The sequence below is a fragment of the Somniosus microcephalus genome, chromosome 6, assembly GCF_052327205.1.
Source record: "Somniosus microcephalus isolate GS21.2 chromosome 6, FLI_Smic_1.0, whole genome shotgun sequence".
Classification (NCBI taxonomy): Eukaryota; Metazoa; Chordata; class Chondrichthyes; order Squaliformes; family Somniosidae; genus Somniosus; species Somniosus microcephalus.
In genome coordinates this window covers 84,325,508-84,352,919 of record NC_140992.1, presented here as the reverse complement: position 1 = coordinate 84,352,919, position 27,412 = coordinate 84,325,508, and the positions used below count along the sequence as shown (strand labels likewise).

Genomic DNA, 27,412 nt, shown 5'->3' with positions numbered 1-27,412 from the left:
TTAGCCTAATCCCTATTTTGAAGGGTGTCATGTGAGATTCCCTTCGGCTCCAAACCACGCCAGGTTAGAGCAGGCGGGCCGTCGGGTTGAAGGACTTGGAGTGGTCAAGATGTCGGTGTACAGGTGAGTGATGGGTGCATGAGGGCAAAGGTAAGTGTGTTTGGTGTGTCTAAAGTGTGTGAAGAAGTTTAAATTACCTGTACTTACCTTAACAGCCTTTCTTCCTCTAAGCGTCAGGAGTCCATCATTCAGCCGGCACTGAAAGCAGAATGGCTGTGATCTGTCAAAAGTGACAGCCTGCAGCTTTCAGTGCCAGTGAGAGTTCTAATTGAGTCTGCGTAGAAGGACTCAGGTTAGAAGTCAGACTGTCAGTGTTTGACAGCTTCAAACAGCTGTGAAACATTGATATTTCATCTGTCAACACCTCTTGACAGATGAAATTTCAGTCTGTGACGTCACCTGTTGCCGGGTGGCCCTTAGTTGGCCTGCTGAGCCCGCTGGACGGGCTCAACAAGGTCAATCAAGGGAAAATCGTGTGGATTGGCCAGACGTCGATAGAGCCGGGACTAAAACCCGAAAGTTGTAGTCCCGCCTCCTTTCCGACTGCTGAATGAAAATCCAGCCCAATTTATTTAATTTCTCTGCCATTTCCTCATTCCCCATTATAAATTCTCCCATCTCTGACTGTGAAGGACATTTACCGTTGCCAGTCTTTTCCTTTTCACATACCTATAGAAGCTTTTACAATCCGTTTTTATATTTTTCACTAGTTTCAGCTCTTATTCCATTTTCCCTTTCTTTATCAATTTCTTGGTCCCCCTTTGCTAATTTCTAAAAAGATCCCAATCCTCAGGCTGACTGCTTTTTCTGGCAACTTTATAAGCTTCCTCCTTTGACTTAATACTAGCTTTAATTTCTTTTGTTAGCCATGGTTGGATCACTTTTCCTTTTGGGTTTTTATGCCCTAGAGGAATATATGTTTGTTGCAAATTATGCATTATTTTCTTGAATGTTAGCCATTGTATGTCCACCTTCATACCTTTTAGTGTAGTCTCCCAATCTACCATGGCCAACTTGTCCCTCATACCCTTGTAGTTTCCTGTGTTTAAATTGAAGACCTTAGTTTCAGATTGGACTACATCACTCTCAAACTTAATATAAAATTAATTCAATCATATTATGGTCACTTGTCGCTAAAGGCCCCTTTACCACAAGATTATTGATTAGCCCTTTCTCATTAAACAGTATCAGATCCAGAATAGCCTGTTCCCTGGTTGGTTTCTCCACATACTAATCCAGGAAACCATCTTGCATGCATTCCAAGAATTTGCCCTCCACACCATTAGTGGTAATTTGATTTGCCCAGTCAATATGTAGATTAAAGTCACCCATGATTACCGCATTGCCCTTGTTACATGCACTTCTAATCTCTTGATTGATACTGTGCCCTACATTACCATTACTGTTTGGTGGCCTAGACACAACTCCTACCAATATTTTCCGCCCTTTGCTGTTTCTTAGCTCCACCCAAACTGATTCCAGTTCTACATCACGATCTGCCAAGCCAAGATCTTTTATCTCTACCGTGCTGATCTCATCCCTTAACAGTGCTACGCCACCTCCTTTTCCTTTTTGTCTGTCCTTCCTAAATGTTGAGTACCCTGGAACATTCAGTTCCCAGCTTTGGTTACCCTGCAATCATGTTTCTGTAATGGCAATTACATCATACCCATTTACTTCTATTAGTGCCATTAATTCATTCACCTTGTTGTGAATGCTACGTGCATTTAGATAAATTGCCTTCAACTTTGCCTGTTAATATTTTTCTGCACTTTGACCCTCTTTACTGTTGGCCTTTGTTTCTGCTCCCTACTAGTTTTGCTGACTACTTTTCTGACTTGCACTTCCAGCTTTGTTCTCTCTGTTCTGGGCCCACACTTAGGGGTCGATTTTCCTGAAGCTGTCGGGAAGGTGGCAGGACTACAACTTTTGGGTTTTAGACCCGCCTACTTCGACATCCGGCCAATCCGCGTGATTTTCCCTTGATTGACCTTGTTGAGCCCGCCCATCGGGCTCAGCAGGCCAATTAAGGGCCACCCGGCAACAGGTGACGTCACAGACTGAAATTTCATCTGTCAAGAGTTCTTGACAGATGAAATATCAATGTTTCACAGCTGTTTCAAGCTGTGAAACACCGACAGTCTGAGTTCTAACATGAGTCCTTCTCCACAGACTCAGTTAGAACTCTCAGCAGCACTCAAAGCTGAAGGCTGTCACTTTTCAGAGATCGCAGCCGTTCAGCTTTAAGTGCCAGCTGAGCGATGGGCTCCCAATGGCTACAGGAAGAAAGGCTGTTAAGGTAAGTACGGTAAGTAAAACTTCTTTACACGCTTTAGACACACCAAACACACTTACCTTTGCACTCATGCACCCATCACTCACCTGAGCACCGACATCGCGACCCCTCCAACTCCTTCAACCCGACGGCCCGCCTGCTCTAACCTGGCGTGGTTTGGAGCCGTCGGGAATCCCACACGAAACCCCTCAAAATAGGGATTAGGCTAAAAACTGCCTGTTAACTATCTGTTAACAGGCAGTTAATTGGCACTAATCCCTTTCCGCCTGGTTTCGGTGGGTCACAGTGCGGGTGGGTACCCGCCGCCCTTGAAACTTGCGTGGGGTGGGGTTTTGGGCGGGATGGTGTCGGGACCCCCAAATTTGGGATTTCCCCCCCCCCCCGCCCCCCCACATGCCTGAAACCCCACCTGACAGCTCCAGGAAAATTGACCCCTTAGGTTCCCAGCCCCCTGACAAACTAGTTTAAATCTTTCCCAACAGCACTAGCAAACCCCCCTGCGAGGATATTGGTCCTGGTTCTGCCAAGGTGTAACCCATCCAGCTTATACAGGTCCCACCTTCCCCAGAATCGGTCCCAATGCCTCAGGAATTTAAATCGCTCCCTCCTACACCATCTCTCCAGCCACACATTCATCTGGTCTATTCTCCTATTTCTGTTTTCGCTAGCACGTGGCACTGGGAGTAATCCTGAGATTACTACCTTTGAGGTCCTGCTTTTTAATTTATTTCCTAGCTCCCTATATTCTGCTTGCAGCACCTCATCCCTCTTTCTACCTATGTCGTTGATACCAATATGGACCACGACATCTGGCTGTTCACCCTCCCCCTTCAGAATGTGCTGCAGCCACTCAGTGACATCCTTGACCCTGGCACTAGGGAGGCAACATACCATCCCGGAGCTACATCTACAGCCACAGAAATGTCTATCTGTTCCCCTTACGATAGAATCCCCTATCACTATTGCTCTCCCACTCTTTTTCCTCCCCTCCTGTGCAGCTGAGCCACTCATAGTGCCACAGACTTGGCTCTTGCTGCATTCCCCTGAGAAACCATCTACCCCAGCAGTATCCAAAATGGAAAATCTGTTGGAGAGGGACTTCTGCACTACCTTCCTAGTTCTTTTACTCTGTCTGGCGGTCACCCATTCCCTTTCTGCCTGTGCACTCTTTACCTGCGGTGTGACCACCTCGTTAAACATGCTATCCACAAAGATCTCAGCCTTGCGGGTGCTCCACAGTGACTCCAGCCACAGCTCCAGCTCCGAAACATGGATTTTGAGTAGTTGCAGCTGGAGACACTTCCTGCACACGTGTGTCCCTGACTTCCCACATAGCACAGGAGGAGCACTCCACACTGCCCTGCCATGTCCTACCCTTAATTTACTCCCTTTACTTCCTCTAAATTTAAGAATATTAAATACACTAGAGACCTTACTTCACTTTAAACACTACTCACTCTAAACTAGAGACCTTACTTTTTCTTTAACAACTGGACTGTAGAAATACTCACCAGATCCTACTTACCAATCAGCTCCATCCCTGGTTGTGACATCACTTTAGCGGTTTTGCAGTTGTTGTTGTTCTTTGACTGCTCCCGCTCTCGGACTCTTTCCTGGGTGTAAAGTAAGGACCAAATCCTACAGAGTGAAAAGTTAGGGAAAGCAAAGGTGAAGCAAGGGAGCTCCTCCTTCCACTCCTCACCCACCTAACTCCCTCACTCACCTAACTCTCAGCACTCTGTGCAAACCGCACTCAGTGCAGATCGTACTGTGAAGCCTGTTTTTATAGGCCTAGTTTCCCTACTTAACTGCCTTCAGCTGCTCTGAATTATCCTCTGCCTTCTCCGGGGCTGCCGACTCCTTTCAGGTCCGCTGTCTTTGGCCTCCCACTCTCTTTATCCTCTGCCTTCTCCGGGGCTGCCGACTCCTTTCAGTACTACATCACGCATAGCAGCTCAGTTCCACAAAAAGTTAATGACATTACAAGGGGAGGCAAGGTAAGAGACATCAGCAGCACCTTGCAAGGATGCATTATACAAAGCATGCCAACCACTTCTAGGGACTTCCTCATACTCTGTATTGTGCCTATCCATTAATGCCCAGGAAGTAGCAGAGTTCCTTTTTGCTCTCCCCTCCCTCCCACACCTTGAATTCAGAGTATTCCTTTCCTCACAGCCTTGACTGTAATCTTCACACTAAAATCTTTGCATGCTCTCTGATTGCATGGTGCATCACACCCATTCGGGGCGGCTTGCTGTCACCTGAATTCTGCACGTTCTTATGGTACCCAAAAGGTAATAACTTTTTCCATTCATTTTCAAAAAGAAGGCAGCCCATAATAACCGGATGAGAATTACCACAGGGACCTCCCATCGATCTCAACCCTCTTATCCACAAAAGGAGGAAGCCCTTGCTGCCCTAGGAGGGGACAGCACAGGGGAGGTTGGAGATAGTAAAATAGGAGGGCAGCTGCCATGAATGGGAGCTAGCACTTGTATGTTGCAGTTCTGCTAGTTGCAAACAAGCTGGACATTGAAAGAGTAGAATCTTTTCCTGCTTCATAGCTGGCGGCATTGATGAAGGGAGCATGTATGGCCAAATGGGTACAGCCTATGAATCCTTGGACCTTGTGAAACCCGACTACACTTTGAAAATGGAGCTGTGTTTGGCCTAGTTTGCACTACAAACGATCAGCGTTCCCATTAGGATGTTGACAAGCTAAGTACCAGCATTAACATAGGCCCTAAAAGGTTAAGTAACTTGTTCTTCATTCTACTTAATTTTAATGGAAATCTTGGCAACAATATGGAACTAAATGTGGTAAAGACAATTCCTCTGTGATTAGGACAAAAATCTGAATTTTACCAATCCTGTATCACTCCCGCTTGAAATGTTAACCTGTCTTTTTCATTTTCAGACACTGATGGACCTGCTGTGTATCTCGACTGGTTTTTAATTTCAGAATTCAAGTATTTGCACTTTTTCTCCGATCCGATTCTAGATATCTTTTGAAAGCTGGCCTGCTTTCCCTTTAATGAAAAATTTAGCTTGCTAGAGCAGTAATTTATAATTCTTTGATCAAATTAGACAAATGTCTATCCTTAGATTCTAGTCCTCTTTTGAAAATGGGCATGCTGAGAACTATTTGTCTAGCAATGAAGACAGCCAGTTAAAGACGAAAATATAAGACAGATATTCTGGAGTTTTGCCAAGTTTAACTGTCTGCTGTTATTCTCCACCCCTCACTCTCAAGCAACTTTGACTAACCCATTTGATCTCCTTAAGACAGATTCTGCAGAGTCCATTTTAAGTGGATTTTAAGTCTGTAAAAGGATTGGGCTTACTGCACCATTTGATCTTTTCTTGTTTTAGGAACTGTCCATGTGACTGCCAGTATTCTATTACATGTTTATTGCCAAAAAATGCTAAAAAAAAATCTTCCTTTGTGGAAATCTTATATAATCAATATAGAAAAAAGTTCGTTATAGTTAGATTTCCATGCCTGTTCTGTTCTTTTGATTACTGTAGGGCTGCTTTATGAATGACGTTAAACCACTTCCTGCATTCTGTTTTCTCTGGAAGGTACTCGTCAGTGTCGTTCCCCTTTCCCGATTGATTTGGACTTTCTTGCACAACTTGTCCAGCCTTTGGCAAAACTCTCCAATTCCTGTATATCCCACAAGTACTTTTACAAGTTAGAGCAGAGTATCCTAGCAACTGAATTAGTAATCATATTACTATGTTCTAGTATTTTTAAGTGTTAGATTTGGGAAATAAATCTGGAGTCCATATTCCCAGTTTCGAAGTCATTGGTGACACTTCCTGTGACCGTTACTTTGCTTCCATTGCTATCATATATACCATGTCACTTTCCTACTTATCTTAACCATTACATGGGGGCAGCATAGGCAATCTGCAATTTAAAAAGATTTAAAAACAAACACTGCATTTATGAATACATATGTGCTATTGTTCTTCTTAGCTCTTTTTTTAATAAACTGAAGCTACCCATAGACTGGATTGCATTCCTGCAATAGGAGCTAGCTATCGTTTCTCCAGGTGTACAAGGACATGACTCAGAGTAGATTTAACAAAGTTCACATTTCACATCCCAAATACCTTGAGAAGTACAAAACAGTCATCTCTTTTCAATCTGCTGGACTTCAAAATCTTATATAATCTGAAATTTGTATCACAGGAAGCCTTTATTACAAAAATCCATTTTGAGATCAGTGCTTCATACTACCCTGTAAGTGCAGGAAACATTTCCCCTCTAGAAATTCACAAATTATATACCACTCGGATACAAAATGAGACTTATTCCAGAGACCTTGCAAATCTGGAAACCACTAACTGGCTTAATTTGAATCACTTCATTCCACCCATCACTTAATCCGTAAATACTTCTAAAATACTAGTGGATCTCCCATGGCATTGTGTATGGCAAGGGATTTGTGTCTATCGTTTCTGTCTTTGTGTTGCTGTATGTCAGTCTGTCTTTTCTGTTGTTCTCTCCATATCTTATTTTGCTTCTCTCATTGTCCTTTTCTGCTTCTGTGTTTGCATTTTCCTTTTCTTTTGAGTGGAAAGTAGTGTGTGGCGTGGTGAGGAAGAGAGATCCTGAAGGCTGGAAGCTGCATTTCATGGTGGCAGCTTGAAGCACTTGGCACTCCCATCCCCTCCCCTCTCTCTGTTACTCTTGCTGTTTACCCAGTTGGGAGGGTGATGGCGGATGCAATCTGATGTAGGTGCCATCCCTCCTCAGGTGATATTAAAGATTCCATGGTACTATTCAAAAAGAACTGGCAGTTCTCCAGGTCACCTGGCCAACATTCTTCCCTTGATTACCGCAAAATCAGATTAATCAGTCATTCATCTCATTGTTGTTTGTGGGACCCTGCAGTATACAAAATGACTGCCACTTTCATTGCCACCTTCCGTTCTTTTCATCAGGGTCAGGGTGAGACTTCCACCTGCACTCCAAACCTGATCCAGTTTCCTAGGCTGGGAGTTATTTATGTGCATCCTCTCAGGATCTCTGCTGCCAAGAGGGAGCCCACCATTGTGAGGGAGGAAGATGTGGTAAAGCTAAAGTGGGACATGCTGCAGCATCAGGAGGAGGAGGCAGCTTTAAGGGAGCAGAAGAACTGCAAGGACCAGCATGAAATTTTTCATTTAGGCCTCAATGGCAATGAGGCCTTTATGCTGTGAGTGGTTGGGACCTGAGGAGTAGGAGAGGTGACCACTCCTGCACCCACCCCCGCCAATAATGAGATCGACTGGCTTTCTAGCATTGTCCCAGGGACTATTACCACCCCTCTGCTGGCAGGTCCTAGGTCAATGGTGGCAGTAGAGGAAGGCAGGGAAATCAGCCAGGTTGCCATACCCCACTTCCCCGTCATGATTTACATGCAGCAGGGTGGGGAAGGGATATCTTGCGGCCTTCCTTGCTGGATTGGGGGGGGGGTGGAGGGTGAAGAAAAGCCAGGGTGAGTGTGTGGTGGTAGGCCTCACTGCCTGATTTTTCTTTGCTATACTGCCCAATCTTGGGTGGTGTAGGAGGAGGAAAACCCAGCCCTAGATAATCACATCTTCAGAGATATTGGGCCAGATTTTGGTGTGAGCACTTGCCGTTTGTTAGGCTTGAACTTGCCCATAGATTTTTTTTATGGGGTTTTGCATGGCAAGTTGTTTTCAGCAAGACATCCAAACAGCACAGCGCCCTCTACAGAGCATGTGGGACCTGTGTGAACAGGGAAAGTAACCGTGTATCTCCATAACCAATCAGATTGAAGAATAGTTAATGAGCAGCGTAGAGTCTGAACCAGGAAATGTAAGTTAGAATAATGAATTCAATGTCAAATCAGGTACAGAAAGTGAAATAAAGAGAAGGAAAGAAAGATGGGATTAAGAGAGAGATAAGAGACAGAATGAAAAAGTAAAAAAAAATTACATTTACTAATTAAAATCTGAAGGAATGAGGCTCCACATTTGTAAAATTAAATTTTCAGTGCCAGAGAAGTTGTTTGGCAGTAATTAAGACTTATCATGCTGTTAAAAAGAGTACTTAGACTGGAATGGACAAGCCCTAATGTTTAGTCAGGAACTTCACGCTGCTCAATACATCTGAATGGGGAGCCAGACAGCGAGATGGAGCAGCTCAGACAGCAACTTCAGGATTCTTGCATTTAGCTGCTCGTGCGCTCACCTGACATTGCTGTCCGGTTTGCATATAATAGTGAACACCATGTTAGAATATTTCAAAGTGGTTTAAATGGTCGTGTTTCCCTGCAGGATTTGCATTTAACAGTTTAACCAGAAAACAATATGTAGGAAGAGGGTGGGGATGGAATTTTGGTCTTGGTGCTTGCGAACAAAGGAAGCTTAGAAACAAAGAATGCTTAAGTTCCCTTTGGCTGTAACTCCCAGGTCAAGAGGATGATCTTTACCTAGGTAAGAAAGCAGGTTGCTTGGAGACCCACATACCAAACATGACAAACTGCTCTCACTTGTAGGATTTGACGGTAATAAATTAACTAGTTTCCTGATAACAGAAACTCTCGCATTCCTGAGAGGACCAAACTGTTATACAGATAGAGGATGGAACAGCCGTAGGACGTGGCCAGTGAAGTCATCTAACACAAAGTCAGCATGGGGGTGGGATTAACGACTAAGAGACAGCAAGAGAGATGTGTATCTGCAGCCCAAGGTAGTCGAATGGTATAAAGATAGGGCTTGTTCCCTCCCAAAGGTTAGAGAATTCTCAGGACGGTTGGAAGTTCACTGCCGGGCAGGCAGCAGAGAGAACCGGAACTGATCACTCCAGGTTGTATTACTTACATGTAATTTTCTTGCTTGTCTTTTAATATAATACTGTAGAACAGGTGTACAAGAACAATACTGTTATTAGTCAGTATATCTATTAAAGCTTGTTGTTTGAACCCATGAGCCAAAATCATGCGGAGGTTATTGTTGCAGGATTAACAACCCAGAAATTAAAAAGGGAAATTAGAAATCAAATAGGGAATTCAGAAGAAACTCTTTACCCAGACAGTGGTTGAAGTGAATAGTATAGGTGCATTTAAGGGGCGGTTAGATAAGCACGAGGGAGAAGTGAATAGAGGGTTATGTGATAGTTAGATGAGGAAAGACGGGAGAAGGCTCGAGTGGAGCATACTCGCCAGCATGGACTGGTTGGGCTGAATGGCCTGATTCTGTGCTGTATATCCTATGTAATCCTATGTTGCGACAGTAACTACGGTAGAATATTCAATGGCTTTCACGCTGTTAGCCTCACCATTATTTCCACAGCAAAATGCGGCCCATTCAATTTCAAATCTCACTGAAGTTATAGATACTAGTCTCCACCTAGTGGTGGAAGGTCATCAGACTTCAGCCACAGCAATAATATAACTCATTTAAAATCAGGCATCTGTGTTATGAATGTAAAGTACTTTTTCTACTGTTTGTTTGGAGTGAATATAAAGTGTGAAATAAAAGAATATTTATAAATATTTTCCCCCTTCTACTTTTATATCCTTTTTTCTATCCATCAGTGGTGTAGACAGGCTTATATCCCTCAGTGTAAGTAGGTTGTGACCTTGCATCAGTCATGTGATTTAACGCATCAGTCATTCTCTATTATATTGATGGGTGATTCACGGTCATGTTTTGATGGAGGAGGAAAAGGAAAAAATACATTAGGATTCCTGATGACTATCCAGCAACCCTTACTGTAGTGCATATAAATGGACATCAGGAGAGGGCAGGATGGGACTCATTCACATTAACACCCCTATCGTCAAATAGCCAGCAACAACAACTTGCATTTATACAGTATCTTTAAAGTAGTAAAACGTCCCAAGGCACTTAATTGTACCCTCAGTCCAGGCTCACCCATAGGAAATGCACCCTCACTGCAAGGAGGCAAAGCCCTCAAGATAGGAGAAAAGGGGCAAAATGTTCTCCCATATTAATACACCCATTCTGATGCATTGAAATACAACACCACCAGCTGACAGATACTATTAAACCTGTTGTGGCAGAACCACTGAATGACTCTGGCTAACTGTATATAATTCTCTTTAACGATGTTCTAACACCAGCCTAAAACTGTACCATTGTGTTAGGCATTACTGTGTTTTGTATATAGAGTTTGCATGTACGGGGCGTGGCCCCTTTAAGAGCGCGGGAAAATGCGGGCAAACTCGATGACGTCACGTCGCAAACCACGGGACTGCCCAGTGAGTCCTCATGGCATCTCCGTTGAATAAAGACCTGTTTAATTGTTCTCTGGTGTCGATCTCAGTTATTCGTAGGAATTCGTCAATTCCTACATGGGTGACCCCATTTTTATGAACTTTTTCACAAAAGACCATGGAAGCAAACGCCATTTCACTAAAGCTACCGCAGTTCTGGGAGCAGCAAGCGCCCTCGTGGTTTATTCAGGTCGAGGCCCAGTTCGCCCTGAGGAACATCGATGCGGATCAGACCAAGTATCTTTACGTGGTCTCCGCACTCAACAGCTCTACCGCCTCTCGGATCGTCCGCCTCCTCGAAAACCCCCCAACAGAGCGCAAGTATGAAACCCTCAAAGCGCGGTTACTGCAGGTTTTCGGGCTCACAAAATCGAAGCGCGCCTGTCGATTACTCGCTATGCCCGGGCTCGGGGACTCCAAGCCTTCAGAGTTGATGAGCCAAATGCTCACACTCCTGGGCTCAGAATGGGAATGTTTCCTATTCCGCGAGATTTTCCTCAGCCAACTGCCTGAACAGGTACAAGCTGCCCTGGCCAGATCTGAAACTGAAGACTGCGCAGCACTCGCTGTGGAGGCTGAAATTTTTTTTCGCTGTAACTCGGCAGTACTGCGCCACCACAAGGCACCCATCCCCTGCAGACACCGCCCCAGCTCGTCCGCCTGCTGGGCTGTGTTTCTACCACGCGCAGTTCGGCGCGAAAGCGAAGCGTTGCCGCCCTCCCTGCAATTTTCCCCCAAAAAAACGACTGACACTGCGACCACTGAGGAACGGGTCTAACGGGCACCCCACGGCCGCGATGACGATCGGCAACGCGGGAAAATTGATCTTCATCACTGATACTCTCTCCGGTCGTCGTTTTCTGTGCGACACCGGAGTGCAGTGCAGCATTTTACCCACGTCCGCCCTCTATGTGCAGACGGGGAATCACGGCCCCGTCCTTGAAGCGGCCAATGGCGGAACGATTCGGACCTTCGGCTGATGGCGAGTGGAGTTGTGCCTCGGGGGGCAATGTTTTCACTGGGAGTTTGTTACGGCCAAAGCTTCCCAACCCCTCCTCGGCGCGGATTTCCTGTGCGCCAACAGTCTCCTGGTCGACATTAGGAACCGGTGGCTGATCAACGCAGCAACTTTTAATTCTCTTCCATGTTACCGCAGTAACACTACGTCACGCACCGTCTCCTGTGTGTTCCCGACTCCTGATGAGTTCGCTCGCCTGCTCAGCGAATTCCCCGACCTGACAAGACCCACGTTCTCCTCCACAGCCACGAAACATGGTGTGGAACACCACATCACCACCAATGGCCCCCCGGTCTATGCGCGGGCCTGGCGCCTAGAACCTGGCAAGCTGGCGGTCGCAAAGGCGGAGTTCGCAACCATGGAACGGTTAGGGATTATTCGCCGGTCGAACAGTCCCTGGTCTTCACCCCTCCATATCGTCCCGAAGCCTGGCGGCGGATGGCGGCCACTATCGACGACTAAACGACGCCACCACTCCTGATCGGTACCCGATCCCCCATATCCAGGATTTCCAAGCCCATTTGGCAGGGAACACCGTGTTCTCAAAAGTCGACCTTGTCCGGGGCTACCACCAGGTCCCAGTTCATCCACAAGACGTCCAGAAGACCGCAGTCATCACCCCATTCGGCCTCCGAGTTTTTACGGATGCCGTTTGGGTTAAAGAACGCTGCCCAGGCTTTCCAACGCCTGATGGACTCCGTGCTGCGGGACCTCAAGTTCCTCTTCCTCTACCTGGATGATATTCTAATTGCCAGTCCCACTAAGGAACAACATACCGGTCACCTACGCACCCTTTTTCGACACCTCAGCCAACACGGCCTGATTATCAACCCGGCCAAGTGTCAGTTTGGCCTGCACCAAATTGACTTCCTGGGGCATCGCATCACCTCAGAGGGAGTGGTTCCTTTACCTTCGAAGGTAGAGGTGGTGAAATCCTTTCCACGCCCGCAGAACATAAAGGCCCTGCAGGAATTCCTAGGCATGGTAAACTTTTACCACCGTTTCGTGCCCAAGGCGGCACTACTCATGCGGCCTCTGTATGAGGCCCTCAAGGGCAAGACTGGCAAGAACCCGGTAGACTGGATGGATGACATGGCCCGAGCGTTCGCCGACACCAAAAGCGCCTTAGCCAACGCGGCTATGCTGGTGCACCCGCTGCCAGGAGCCACCATCGCCCTCGCCACCGACGCGTCGGACTACGCAGTCGGTGCTGTGCAACAGCAGTGGGTGAACGGGACGTGGCAGCCGTTGGCATTCTTCAGCCGTCAACTACGGCAGAACGAGAGAGCATACAGCACGTTCGACCGGGAGTTGCTTGCCTTTTTTCTGGCCATCCGCCATTTTCAGTTCCTTCTGGAAGGACGTCCTTTCACCGCTTTTGTGGACCATAAGCCACTGACCTTTGCAATGTCCAAGACCGCCGAACCGTGGTCAGCCCGACAGCAGCGTCAACTGACCTACATATCCGAATTCACCACGGATATTCGGCACATGGCCGGTAAGGACAACCTGGTGGCAGACTGCCTCTCCCACGCGATCATCAATACGGTTCATTTGGGCATCGACTACGCCCTCATGGCAGCGGACCAAGCCTCAGACCCGGAAGTCCAAGCTTACCGAATGGCCATCACTGGCCTCCAGTTGGCCGACGTCAAGTTCCATTCGGCAGGTACCACGCTGTTGTGTGACGTCTCAGTACAGGATCCTCGCCCTGTTGTGCCGGTCGTCTGGTGCCGCAAAGTGTTCGACGCCATACATGGGTTGTCACACCCTGGAATGAAGGCCTCTCAGGAACTGATGTCGGCAAAATTTGTATGGCATGTCATGCATAAGGATGTCCGCGACTGGGCCAACACCTGCGTGGTCTGCCAGAAGGCCAAGGTACAGCGCCACATCAAAGCTCCATTGGCTACCTTCACAGTTCCAGAGCGACGTTTTGACCATGTCAACGTGGACTTGGTAGGACCACTCCCACCCTCCCATGGTTTTTCGCACATCCTGACCATGGTTGACCGCACCACCAGATGGCCAGAGGCGGTCCCCCTGTCATCCACTACTTCGGCGGACGTGGCCAGGGCGTTCATTTCCTCCTGGATCGCCCGTTTCGGAGTACCCGCCGATATTTCATCAGACAGGGGACCGCAGTTTTCCTCCGAACTCTGGAATGCAGTGGCCCAAGGACTCGGTGTCAAATTACACCGCACCACAGCCTACCACCCACAGGCGAACGGCCTCTGCGAACGCTTCCACTGGTCAATGAAGGCCGCCCTGAGAGCCAGCCTCCAGGACGCTGGATGGGCAGACAAGCTACCGTGGGTCCTGTTGGGCCTTCGCACGGCCCCCAAAGAAGACCTTCACTCATCATCAGCGGAGATGTATGGTCAGCCACTGCGGGTCCCAGGGGACTTCCTACCAACATCGACGGAGCAATGGTCTGCGTCTGCCCAGCTTGCTAGTCACCAAGAGGCGGCCAGATGTTTCGCACCGGTACCCACTTCGCACCGGTACCCACTTCGCACCACGGGCTGCAGAGGTCACACGTTCCCATGGAGCTTCACAAGGCGGAATACGTTTTTATTCGCCATGACCCACATAGGGATCCGCTCAAGGCCCCATATACCAGTCCCTTCCGCGTGTTGGAAGCAGGGGACAAAATCTTCACGGTCGATGTCAGTGGTAAGCCGGACCACATTTCGGTCAACCGCTTAAAGCCAGCACATTTGGACCTCGACCGCCCCGTCGAGACAGCACAACCGCCTGTTTTGATTTCTTTTTGGGTTCAATAAAGACTCATTTCTGAAAGAGAATGTTGTTTAATCTAAAGTCTTGTTCAAGACTTTCTACAGCTTTTTACAGAACACACTATGCTGTGATGCATCTAGAATGAAACTGAAAGTAAAACCCCCTCTGGACTGCTTGTCTCTCACATGACCTCTGCTGGTCAGGCACAAGTAATCAAAAACACAGACAAATATGCTGTAAGGCATAAGTAATCAAACACAGACAAATATCATCACTATTTGCTGATATCATTACATCTCCCTTTCTTAGTTAAAAGTAAAATACTTTTGTTTTAACAACATTTAATGAACTTACATTATCATTATCATGATCAAGGTTTTTTTTTACCCTTGCTTTGTGTGTTCACGTGAAATATGTCAATACACTAGTACTTGAAGAAAGAATAAGATAACATTACTTCCTTCTTTAACAATAGTCCTTAAATTTGCTCAATGAGTCTCTCAGGAGGCTTCACGTGTCTTGAGGATTTTCTGATTGATTGTCCTTGAATCTGAGTTGTTGCCTCAGATGATTGGTTCTCAGCTGTGTGAGCAGGTTGTTCACCAGTATCAGTCTCTTGACCTGCTGTGGCTGGTCCCATGAGAAGATCTCGACAATTTCTTCTCAGAACAGCACCCTCATCTGTCTGAATGGTGTATGATCTTGGTTGAACTTCACTCAGGACAGTTCCCTTCTGAGTCCATGTGTTTGTTTTGTCTTTCAACCTTACTTGGTCACCAGTGTGGAGTTCAGGTAGGTTTTGTGTTCCTCTGTCATAGTAGTACTTTTGCTTTTCTTTCTGTTGCTCTTTGAACTTCCTCACTTTCTCCCCCTCTTTTGTTTTCAGGAGGTTCTCCGGGATGGGTAGGTTTGACCTTAGCCGACGTCCCATCAGGAGTTGGGCTGGTGACATACCACACTCGAGCGGCGTTGTGCGGTATACAAGCATGCTTTGGTAGAAGTCAGTTCCACTGTCTTTTGCCTTGTACATCAGTCTTTTCACTGTCTGGACCGATTTTTCCACTAGTCCATTGGACTGTGGATAGTGAGGACTTGACGTTGTGTGGACAAAGTCCCACTCTTTGGCAAAGTGTCGGAAATTTGCATTGTTAAACTGGGGTCCGTTGTCTGTGAAGACCTCGCTTGCCACGCCATGTCTGGAGAATATGGCTTTCATACTTCTTATCACAGCTTCTGCAGTGGTGGTGTACAGTCTACAAACCTTTGGATACAGGGAGTAATAGTCTGTGACGACAAGATAGTCCTTCCCTTGACATACGAATAGGTCAGCGCCTACCTTCTGGTAAGGTCTGTCTGGTGCTGGGTGTGGCTTTAGTGGTTCTACCAGATTGCTTGCTCGATATTTCAGGCATATTGTGCAGTTTGACACCTCATTTGTCACATCTTGGTTGATTCGTGGCCAGTACATCACCTCTCGTGCTCTTTTCTTACACTTTTCGATTCCCAGATGTCCTCCATGGATCTTTTTTAGCATCTCTCTTCTCAGACTCTTTGGGATAACTATTTTACTTCCTTTGTAGATGATGTCTTCGACCACTGATAGTTCCGTCCTGCAGTTCCAGTACTCTGCTATATCAGGTGAGCAGTCTTGCTTCATGTTGGGCCATCCATCCAAGATGCTTTTTCTCAGTCGTCTCATTGTTTCATCTTTGTTTGTCTCAGTCTTTATGAGCTCCATTTTTGCATCTGCTATGGGCAGTGCACTTGTGATCATGTCCACGTAGGCGTTCACTTTTTCATCCATTGTGGTGTTTGCGGGCTCACTTGGGTCAACAGCTCTGGACAACGGTGTCTGCTGTATACATCAGCTTACCCGGTGTGTACGCAACATTCAGTGTATAGCGTTGCAGCCTGATCATCATTCTTTGTATTCTAAGCGGACAGCTATTCAGTGGCTTTTGGAACAATGCAATCAAGGGCTTATGGTCAGTCTCTACACTGATTGCTTGTCCTGCCACAAACTGGTGAAATCTTTCACAGGCGTATGTGATGCTGAGCAGCTCCTTTTCTATTTGAGCATATTGCGTCTCCGCGTCTGTCATTGAGCGCGATGCATATGCAATAGGTTGCCAGTAGTCATATTGTTGCAGAAGAATGGCACCGAGCCCACTCTGTGATGCATCTGATGATATCTTGATGGGTCTCGCTGGGTCATAAAACCTCAGAACTGGTTCCTCTGTGAGCAGTTTCTTTAGATCGCTCCATGACTTCTCATGCTCAGGATTCCATTCCCATTCTATGTTCTTTTCAGTTAGTCTTCTCAGTGGCGCTATTTTTTCCTGAGAGGTTGGATATGAATTTACCCATGTAGTTGATCATTCCATTAAACCGCTGCACGTCCTTTTTGCATTGTGACCTTGGCATATTCTCAATGGCGGACACCTTTCTGGGATCTGGTCTGATGCCCTCACTGCTAAGGATATCTCCCACGAATGTCAGTTCTGTCACCCCGAGCTGGCATTTCTCTCTATTCAGCTTCAGGTTTGTTTTCCTTGTTGCTTCCAGCACTTTTTTCAGTCTCTCGTCATGCTCAGTTCTCGTGGTTCCCCATACTATGATGTCATCCATTGATGTATCAACTCCCTCCAGGTGCTCATAGATCATATGGATAGTCTTGTGATACACTTCAGGAGCTGAGGCAATGCCAAATGGTAACCTTAGGAATCTGTATCTGCCAAATGGAGTGTTGAACGTGCACAGTCTTGAACTTGCTTCGTCTAGCTTCATCTGCCAAAATCCTGAGGACGCATCTAACTTGCTGAAATATTTTGCATTTGCAAACTGTGCCATGATTTCCTCACGTGTAGGAAGCTTGAAGTGCTCTCTCTTTATTGCTCTGTTTAGATCTCTTGGATCCAGGCAAATTCTGAGCTTTCCATTCTTTTTGTCCACTACGACGAGGGAACTCACCCACTCAGTTGGCTCATCTATCTTCTGAATCACGTTCAGGCTTTCCATCCTGTCCAACTCTGCCTTCAGTTGCTTTTGAAGAGCAAACGGAACTTTTCTGCATGGATGTATGACCGGTGTCATACTTTTATCTACTCTGATCGTGTGTTCTCCTGGAATGCAGCCTAGACCCTTAAATAGGTCTTTGTACTCTTTCATGAGTTCATCATAGACTGTCTCTCCTTCGCTTTCCACAACGAGGACTCTCTTTACCAGGTTCAGTCTCTCACAGGCTTTTAACCCTAGTATGGCTTGCACATCCTTTGGCACCACGATTAATGCTAACGTGTGCTCTCTGTCCTTGTGTGTTACTTTGACAATGCATTTTCCTTTCACTGGTATATCAGTACCTGAGTATCCGGTCACTTTCACTTGTATTCCATGTAACTTTGGTCTGGGTCTAATTCTCTTAAAATCGGTCTCTGATATCCCATTAACTTGTGCTCCAGTATCCAATTTAAATGGAATGTGTATGTCATTCACTTTTAGTGTCAACATCCAGTCTCTTTCTTTTTTGTTTTCAGACACATCTACATTGAATTCCTCTATCTCACTTTCATCTACTGTATGGACCTTGCTTTGTTGCGCTTGGTTCTTACAGCAACGGGCATAATGGTTGTTTTTGTTGCATCTATTGCATGTTTTACCATATGCTGGACACTTTCTTGGTGGATGCTGTGTACCGCATCGACTACATGACTTCCGATTGTCCCTTTCATTTTCGTTTGCTGGCCACGTCTCTTTTTGCACATTGGCGCTCTCTTTGTTAAACGGTTTGTATCTGTTCTTTCTCACTGCATCCACGTTGCAGCTACTGTCACTGAACAGCTCCTTTGCCTGCAACTTCACAGTCTCTGTAGCCCTACACAGTGCTATGGCTTTTCCCAGGTCTAGATCTTGCTCTCTTTGCAGCCTTTCCCTTAGACCATTATCTGGAATACCACACACCAGCCTGTCTTTTATCAGCGAGTCTGTGAGTCCCCCAAATTCACACAATTTGCTCCGGTTTCTCAGTTCAGTCACATACTGATCAATAGTCTCGCCGATTTTCTGTACACGTGAAAAATTTGTGCCTCTCAAAGGTCACGTTGCGTTTAGGTATGCAGGCCTCAAACTGTTCCATTATTTTATCTAGCTTCATTTCGTCTCCATCAACAGCAAATATGAAATTATTATATACCTCCAGCACTGCATCACCCACGACATGCAAGAACACGGACGATTTTTGTTTATCACTTTTCTCGTCAGCTCAGATTGCCGCTAAATACAACTCTAAACGTTGTTTGAACCTTCTCCAATTTTCAGCCACGTTACCTGTCAATTGAAGCGTCGCCGGTGGGAGTAAACCTTCCATTTTTTCACTTCGTTAGCTATTCTCTAATGGTAAGCAACGATGTTCTCTTCTGGCTTGCTAATATGTGGAGAGCTGATTTCGCTTACTTGCCACAACTGCTTTCACTGTCCCATCAAGTTGCTAACTTCAGATTTTTTCTCTTTCAGCCACTTCTGACATCATGTTTTGATTTCTTTTTGGGTTCAATAAAGACTCATTTCTGAAAGAGAATGTTGTTTAATCTAAAGTCTTGTTCAAGACTTTCTACAGCTTTTTACAGAACACACTATGCTGTGATGCATCTAGAATGAAACTGAAAGTAAAACCCCCTCTGGACTGCTTGTCTCTCACATGACCTCTGCTGGTCAGGCACAAGTAATCAAAAACACAGACAAATATGCTGTAAGGCATAAGTAATCAAACACAGACAAATATCATCACTATTTGCTGATATCATTACACCGCCGAGATGGGGTCAGCCACCCATCGTCGTTATGGCAGACCAAGTTCGACCACCCGCCAGACCTCCAGCCGCCCAGCAGCCTCCACCTCGAGAGTACAGGAGTCGTTCTGACAGGCTCGTCAGACCCCCTCACCGTTTGACTTTGTCCGTTAAAGCGAATTCTGGGGGGGCGCATGTGGCAGAACCACTGAATGACTCTGGCTAACTGTATATAATTCTCTTTAACGATGTTCTAACACCAGCCTAAACCTGTACCAGTGTGTTAGGCATTACTGTGTTTTGTATATAGAGTTTGCATGTACAGGCCGTGGCAAACGCGATGACGTCACGTCGCAAACCACGGGACTGCCCAGCGAGTTCTCGTGGCATCTCCGTTGAGTAAAGACCTGTTTAATTGTTCTCTGGTGTCGATCTCAGTTATTCGTAGGAATTAGTCAATTCCTACACTGTACTAAAATTTATAATTTTAAACTGGGGCTATGTAAAAACTAACACTTAACTATGCTTATGGATAACAGTCAGGCAATGTCGAACTACTGTTCAATTATCCATTTAAGAAATAAGCAGGCAACATTATGGACTAATATTACAACTATGCAAAATTCTTGAATGTGATTGGACCTTTAAATCTAGAAGAAGTTTAAAGAGCTCCTTTATCAAATTAAAAGTTTTATAGGTTAGGAAACTATTTCAGACTGAGGGATATTGAAAAGATCAGTTTTATATGCACGGGAATTGGATAGTTTTATTACTCCGTACTTGAACATTCAAATCATATGTTCAGAGTAAAATCAGTGATGAATTTGTGTCATCCACTCCACTCAGAGCAGTAATATACCCAAGAAATTCATGTTTAGGAAGCGAGTTTATTTTATGGCAGCAAGTTAATTACAATTTTGATGTATAGCATATGAACAGAGCAGAAACAATCATGAAATTCAGCAGCATGAGCAGAAAGTAAATGGTGATTTCGATGTGAAATACCAAGCCATTAAGCAATGCTTGGTACTGTTCTATATGATGTATACAAATACGTAAAGGGAGATCCAGAGACTGTTCAAATTACTGCTTAAGAACAGAACTGGAATAGATGTTCTTCAACAGCAAAAAGTCTGTTAGTCGATGCCGTCTGTGTACAGCTTTCAACAATTCAGTTTCATTTATATTTTTCAACATAGTACAGAAACTCTTTGCACAAGATACAATTTTCCAGGCTTCAGACAATAAGACTTATTTTCAACACGATATATGACAATACTTCAGCAGGAAGATAGATTTCAAGTATTCAGTTACTCTGCAAAGTAGAAGTTTTTGGGTGTTGGGAAAGAAGGAGATGGGAAAGTGTTCTGGACCAAAGTCTTTCATTAACCCCCTAAGTACCGCCACACATTTGATAAATATAAACATGAACTTTTTGAGGACTAAATGAACGTGTTTCTCATTTTAATATTTAATAAAGCAACATATTTTCCGTTTTCCTTCCATCTCCCAACACACCATTTGAAACGAGACACTTCAAAAAATACATAGTGTATTTAAAAAAAACTTAACTCTTGGTATAGTGCATTTAAAAATAAAAGTCAAAGCTATTGATCAAAACATTAACATACGTATAGGCTGACTATCCAAATGGAGGGAATGTTAAACAATTGAAGGGCAACACTAAAGCTCATTTTGGACAACTGTGCACATTTAGTTTCATGGGAAGATCCATAGGTGCACTTTAGTATTATTGAAGTGGTCTGCATTATGTTACCGCTCCCATCCCCTACCACCCGTGTGTGAATTCACTAATATACAACAGCATTCTTAGGTCAATACCTCATTTGAGCTTCTAAAATTAAACTGGTGAAAATTCTTCTGGAAAACAAGTTTGACTGAATTTTTAAAAATAAATACATTTAGGGCAAAAATGGGAGCGGAGAAATAACTTCTTGGCTGAAGGACTATTCGAAGCACATATTGTAGTGCATAGTATCATTCAACTGCACACTTTAAAATGATTCATTGTGTTATTCTCAAGCATAGGAGGTATATTTTCCACCATTCTTCCATTACTGCAAATTGCTCAGTGCAGAAGTTGGTCACATGGAGTCAGCACAGCTGGGACTATTAACTAGGACGACCATAGCGAACATCTGAAATCGCGAAGCAGTTGCTCACGGGTATTACCATCAAAAGGGCAGCACGGTGGCATAGTGGTTAGCACTGTTGCCTCACAGCGCCAGGGACCCGGGTTCGAATCCGGCCTCGGGTAACTGTCTGTGTGGAGTTTGCACATTCTTCTCGTGTTTGCGTGGGTTTCCTCCGGGTGCTCCGGTTTCCTCCCACAATCCAAAGATGTGCGGGTTAGGTTGTTTGGCTATGATAAATTGACCCTTAGTGTTAGGGGGATTAAATACGTGGGGTTACGGGGATAAGGTGGGATATGTGTTGGTGTAGGGGTTACGGGGATCGGGTGGGATATGTGTCGGTGCAGGCTCGATGGGCCGAAATGGCCTCTATCTGCACTGTGGGGTTTCTGTGAAATTCTAACAACATCACCTGAGGTAAAAGATGTATGTGCTTTTACTGGAATTATAACCTGCATAAAATGAATGCTGACTACTTCTTTAATCTTAGCATGACACATTGTAATTAAATACCTCAAACTGATTGGAAGTTTCAAAATATTTTCTGCAAAAAGTTTCATGAAAATGCTGAAGAACATGACTGTACAGCACATTCAAAAGACTATGATCACTATAAACCCAGGATTCTTTCATCCCTCGATCAGATCATGTGCTCCAGTGCAAAAGGAAGTGTACTCATTGTGTAGGCGTTAAAGAAAAACACTGTTCCTGACTCATCATCATTGGAAAAAGAGAAGTAAATTGATTGATAGGCATAAGTTTTTTGTAAACCCAAATATCTCCTGTGTCATTATAAAAATGCAGCTTACGTTCCCCATAAAGTGCCCCTGTTTATTCATGCCTGGTCACAAACTGCATACGATAGGAATTTGCAGTGTACAACTAAATCAAACACTGAAAACCATCGTACTGTAAACAGACCAAGAATCACTATAATCTACAATGTCTAAATTGCATTATGACCAGGATAAATCACTTTTTGTATCTAAAAATTATCTTGCAGTTTTGCTTCGTTAAAGACATTTATTAAATCATGTTAGGTTATGCACAGAATAAATATACTATCTATGTAATATCGGTGCTATTTTACAATTCTTTAGTCAGAAAAGGTATTTGCAGTGTTTTTGCTGTGCTTATGGCATTGGACACAAACTGTATTTGCTAAGTGAATATTCAGTCCTTTAGGCAAAGTAGAAGTTTATCACCAGACTCTCTATTCAGCTTTAATAGCACTGTCTCCATGGTAACATGTAGGCGGGACTGGTTCTGAGCTGTGTAGGTGAAAGGTGCATTGTCATAGGAGGTCAGAGGTCAACGGGAAGAAAAACCTGTTGCCAGACTGCAGCCAACAACTGGTGTCATGTCCCAGATCTGCAGGAAAGACAAAGAAAAGACAAGAAAAACGGTTTAGCAAAGAGGCGATTATTACATTCATTAATACTGAACTCCCAGAGATTTAGGTTACATTATTATACTTGCCAAATGTTCACTTTCTGAGCAGCCAGCTAGCTTTTTCATCTCCCATTCACCCCCTTGCATGGTGTCTTATTACAGTAGCTTTCCTGGCTCCAGCCAACTCTTGCAGATAGACCGGTTTCTGGCACGTGGGTGGCATAAATCACCGTTGTTCGCCAATTTAAAATGACTAACTAGCAGCAGGAATCCTCAAACCATGCAAGGCAGGCTTGGCCTTTTGGCCCAATGGTGGATGCGTGCCGCTAATCAATGGAGAGTTAGGCAGAGAAGTCTGCCTAGGGACAAGTGATCAAAGCCTCCGAGGAAAGACCGAGCGAACCAGACAGGATTGGACAGTATAGAACAGTGACTGTCCTGCCACCATGTACCAGGGTCTGCTATGTTCACTGTCCTGTCCAGTCTCAAACCGTGTCCTTCCCCAGAGGCGCCGATAAGTCAATCCCCAGCAGCCATCGCTTGCTGTGCTCGCTCCTCTTCCTCACTCGGCCATGCACATCCACTATCTGGGCCATATGACTAACCCTGTCTAACAGGATATGAAAACTCCGGCTGCCAGTCAATGTTTGTCATTTTAAAATGGAAAACACTGGGGCTCATGTTACCCACAATCCCTGACATGCCAGAAACCACTCCATTTGCCAGAGTTCGCTAAAGCCAGAACTACTATTTTAGTAGATACCACACAAGTGGCATAAACAGGGATGTGGGCAAAAAGGCCAGCCACCCACGCAAAAAGTGGACAGTTGACAACTGTAATTTGAGTACTTTAGCTTTTCCCCTGTAATTCAACTGATGGAATATTGGGTATAGCTGCATCTTAAGTCATGACAAGTTCATGTCCCACTGCAACTATATCATTTTGTATGTCATAAGCGAGACCACTGGATTTCAGTTTTCATGGAAAAACAAGCTGAATTAAGGAACCTGATTCCAAAACATTAAAAATCCAATGTAATAAATATTGAATTAAACTTATTCAGTTGCCTTGAAGCATTGGTCTTGGTCATGGGCCTTCCTTCAGGGCTGTTTTCCATCTGTGTCCAAAGGAGGGCCTACACCAGACAACGCTTTCTGAGTGCCTGGGACCAGGGACCATCCAGCAGAATGGGTGTGAAATTATCAATTGCTGAGACAGGCTGATGAAGTGCTTATCGTTTATAGACTTTAGGGAAATAACCTCATTGGCATTTTAACCAACTATTGTCTCAATACCTTTTAAAAAAAGTGAATACATTGTGGGAAAATGGTCAAGAAATCCTGAAACGTGACCATTCCATACAACTATGTATCACCATTGGATGCTGATTAGTATTTCTACATGGTAGAGAATCTAATTGCCCATTAGTGATTCAAACCATATAGCTGATTCCATGCTCTCAGCGAGGGGTGACGCTCGCAAGCAGCACTTTGCGAGAAACCATGAATTTTAAATGAGCAGAAAATCCATAATTTTCTGTGGCACACTCACTGGGAGCAGATTTCAGCCCTTATATTTCTTCTAATAATTTGGAGTTAAACAACCTACACAATGTCCATGAGCCCCTCACAATCTTCCATTCAATTTCTGAAAGGAAAAAAAAAGAGCCAGGTTTTGCTGTCAAAATAACAGTGAGGCTAATGGCACTCATCGTTATTTATGTGTAAATGGTACAGCAACTTCAGGCAAGGGGCAAATGCACAGTTAAACGTGAATATCCAAAAATTTACTATCCGAGTTACGTCGCTGCGCCCCGCCGTTAGCTTCACGAAAAGGGCATTTTGCTGTCTACCTCACCATTGACATGCACTGAATGCTGTGAAGTTGCTGTATTTGCGCGGTAGGTACAAACTACATAGTAGTGCAAGTGCCCTTTTAACAATATGATATGTTAATTACTGGCAATCAACCTCTCTTGCACCAAAAATTAACCATTAAAAGCGTGGAGTCTCATTCCTTCAGGTTGTGAATTGTTTTAGGAGATTTAAAAAATGTAAACATTTTTTAAAATTCTTACTTTTCCTTTCTGTCTCTTTTTCCTCTCTCTTAATCCTATCTCTTTCCTTCCCTTTCTGTACCAGATCTGACATTGAATTTACACCTTTAGCTGTGGCTCAGTGGGTAGCACACTCGCCTGTGTCAGGAGGTTGTGGGTTCAAGTCCCACTCCAGGGACTTGAGCACATAAAGCTAGGCTGACACTCCAGTGCAGTGTTGAGGGAGTGCTGCACTGTCAGAGGTGTCGTCTTTCGGATGAGAGGTTAAACCGAGGCCCCGTCTACTCTCTCAGGTGGACGTAAAAGATCCCATGGCACTATTTCGAAGAAGAGTAGGGGAGTTATCCCTGGTGTCCTGGCCAATATTTCTCCCTCAGCCAATATAACCAAAACAGATTATCTGGTCATTATCACATTGCTTTTTAGTGGGAGCTTGCTGTGTGCAACTTGGCTGCTGCATTTCCCACATTACAACAGTGACTCCACTTCAAAAGTATTTAATTGGCTGTAAAGCGCTTTGAGACGTCCGGTGGTTGTGAAAGGTGCTATATAAATGCAAGTCTTTCAAGTAAGAACATAACATAAGAAATAGGAGCAGGAGTAGGCCATTCAGCCCTTCGAGCCTGCTCCGCCATTCAATGAGATCATGGCTGATCTTCTGCCTCAACTCCATTCACCAGCCCTATCGCCATATCGTTGATGCCCTTACTAGTCAGAAATCTATCGACTTCTGTTTTGAATATACCCAATGACTGAGCCTCCACAGCCCTCTGGGGTAGAGAATTCCAAAGATTCACCACCCTCTTAGTGAAGAAATTTCTTCTCATCTCAGTCCTGAATGGCCTACCCTTTAACCTGAGGCTGTGGCCCCTGGTTCTAGACTCCCTAACCAAGGGAAACATTCTTCCAGCATCCACCCCATCAAGCCCTGTAATAATTTTGTATGCTTCAATGAGATCACCTCTCATTCTTCTGAATTCAAGAGAATACAGGCCTAGTTTACTCAATCTCTTCTCATACGACAGTCCCGCCATCCTAGGAATCAATCTTGTGAACATTCGTTGCACTCCCTCTATGGCAAGTATATCCTTCCTTAGGTAAGGGGGCCAAAACTGTACACAGTACTCCAGGTGTGGTCTCACCAAGGCCCTATATAATTGGAGTAAGACTTCTTTACTCCTGTACTCAAATCCTCTTGTAATGAAGGCCAGCATACCATTTGACTTCCTAATGGCTTGCTGCAACTGTACATTCACTTTCAGTGACTCATGTACAAGGACACCCAGGTCCCTTTGAGCATCTGCATTCCGCTTTCACCATTTTGGAAATACTCTGCCTTTCTGTTTTTTCTACCAAAGTGGACAACTTCACATTTATCCACAATATATCAAATCTGCCATGTTCTCGCCCACTCACTGAGCCTGTCGAGATTCCCCTGAAGCCTCTTCACATCCTCTTCACAACTGACACTGCCACCTAGTTTTGTGTCATCAGCAAATTTGGAAATGTTACATTTAGTCCCCTCATCCAAATCATTGATATAGATTGTGAATAGCTGGGGCCCAAGCACCGATCCTTGCGGTACCCCACTGGTCACAGCTTGCCATCCTGAAAAAGACCCGTTTATCCCTACTCTTTGTTTTCTGTCTGTTAACCAATTCTCAATCCATGCTAGTATATTACCCCCAATTCCATGTGCCCTAATTTTGTTCACCAACCTCTTATTGAAGGCTTTCTGAAAGTCCAAATACACTACACCTACCGGTTCTCCTTTGTCTACTCCACTAGTTACATCCTCAAAGAACTCCAATAGGTTTGTTAAACAGGATTTCCCTTTCCTAAATCCATGTTAACTCTGTCCAATCTTACTATTAGTTTCTAAGTGCCCAGTTATTGTATCCTTTATAATAGATTCCAGCATTTTCCCAACTACTGATGTGAGGCTAACAGGTCTGTAGTTCCCCATTTTCTCTCCCCCTCCTTTCTTAAAAAGCGGGGTTACATTTGCTATCCTCCAATCTGCAGGAACCGTTCCAGAATCTATAGAGTTTTGGAAGATGACAACCAATGCATCCACTATCCCAATGACCACATTTTTCAAAACCCTAGGATGTAGGTCATCTGGTCCTTGGGATTTATAGACTTTTAGTCCCATTAATTTTGCTAGTACTGTTTTTTTTACTAATAATAATTTCCTTAAGTTCCTCATTCTCGCCACACCCTTGGTTTTCTCGTATTTCTGGGAGGTTTTGTATGTCTTCATGAAGACAGAAACGGTATTTATTTAATTTCTCTGCCAATTCCTCATTCCCCATTATAAATTCTCCCTTCTCTGACTGTAAAGGACCTACATTTACCTTCGCCAGTCTTTTCCTTTTCACATACCTATAGAAACTTTTACAATCCGTTTTTATATTTTTTGCTAGTTTGTGCTCATATTCCATTTTCCCTTTATCAATTTCTTGGTCCCCCTTTGCTGATTTCTAAAAAGATCCCAATCCTCAGGCTGACCGCTTTTTCTGGCAACTTTATAAGCTTCCTCCTTTGACTTAATACTAGCTTTAATTTCTTTTGTTAGCCATGGTTGGATCACTTTTCCTTTTGGGTTTTTATGCCCTAGAGGAATATATGTTTTTTGCAAATTATGCATTA

The 27,412-nt window shown here is 44.6% G+C and overlaps 1 protein-coding gene across 1 annotated transcript in view; it reads right to left on the bottom strand.

Moving 5' to 3' along the window:
* Positions 1 to 20,025: 20,025 nt before the first annotated feature.
* Positions 20,026 to 27,412, bottom strand: part of wdfy1 (WD repeat and FYVE domain containing 1) — a 68,806-nt gene continuing 61,419 nt past the window's right edge. The window contains exon 12 of the mRNA XM_085990469.1: positions 20,026 to 22,682. Coding sequence (XP_085846595.1) covers positions 22,623 to 22,682 — 60 coding nt within the window. The 3' untranslated portion in view covers positions 20,026 to 22,622. The remainder of the gene's footprint in view (positions 22,683 to 27,412) is intronic.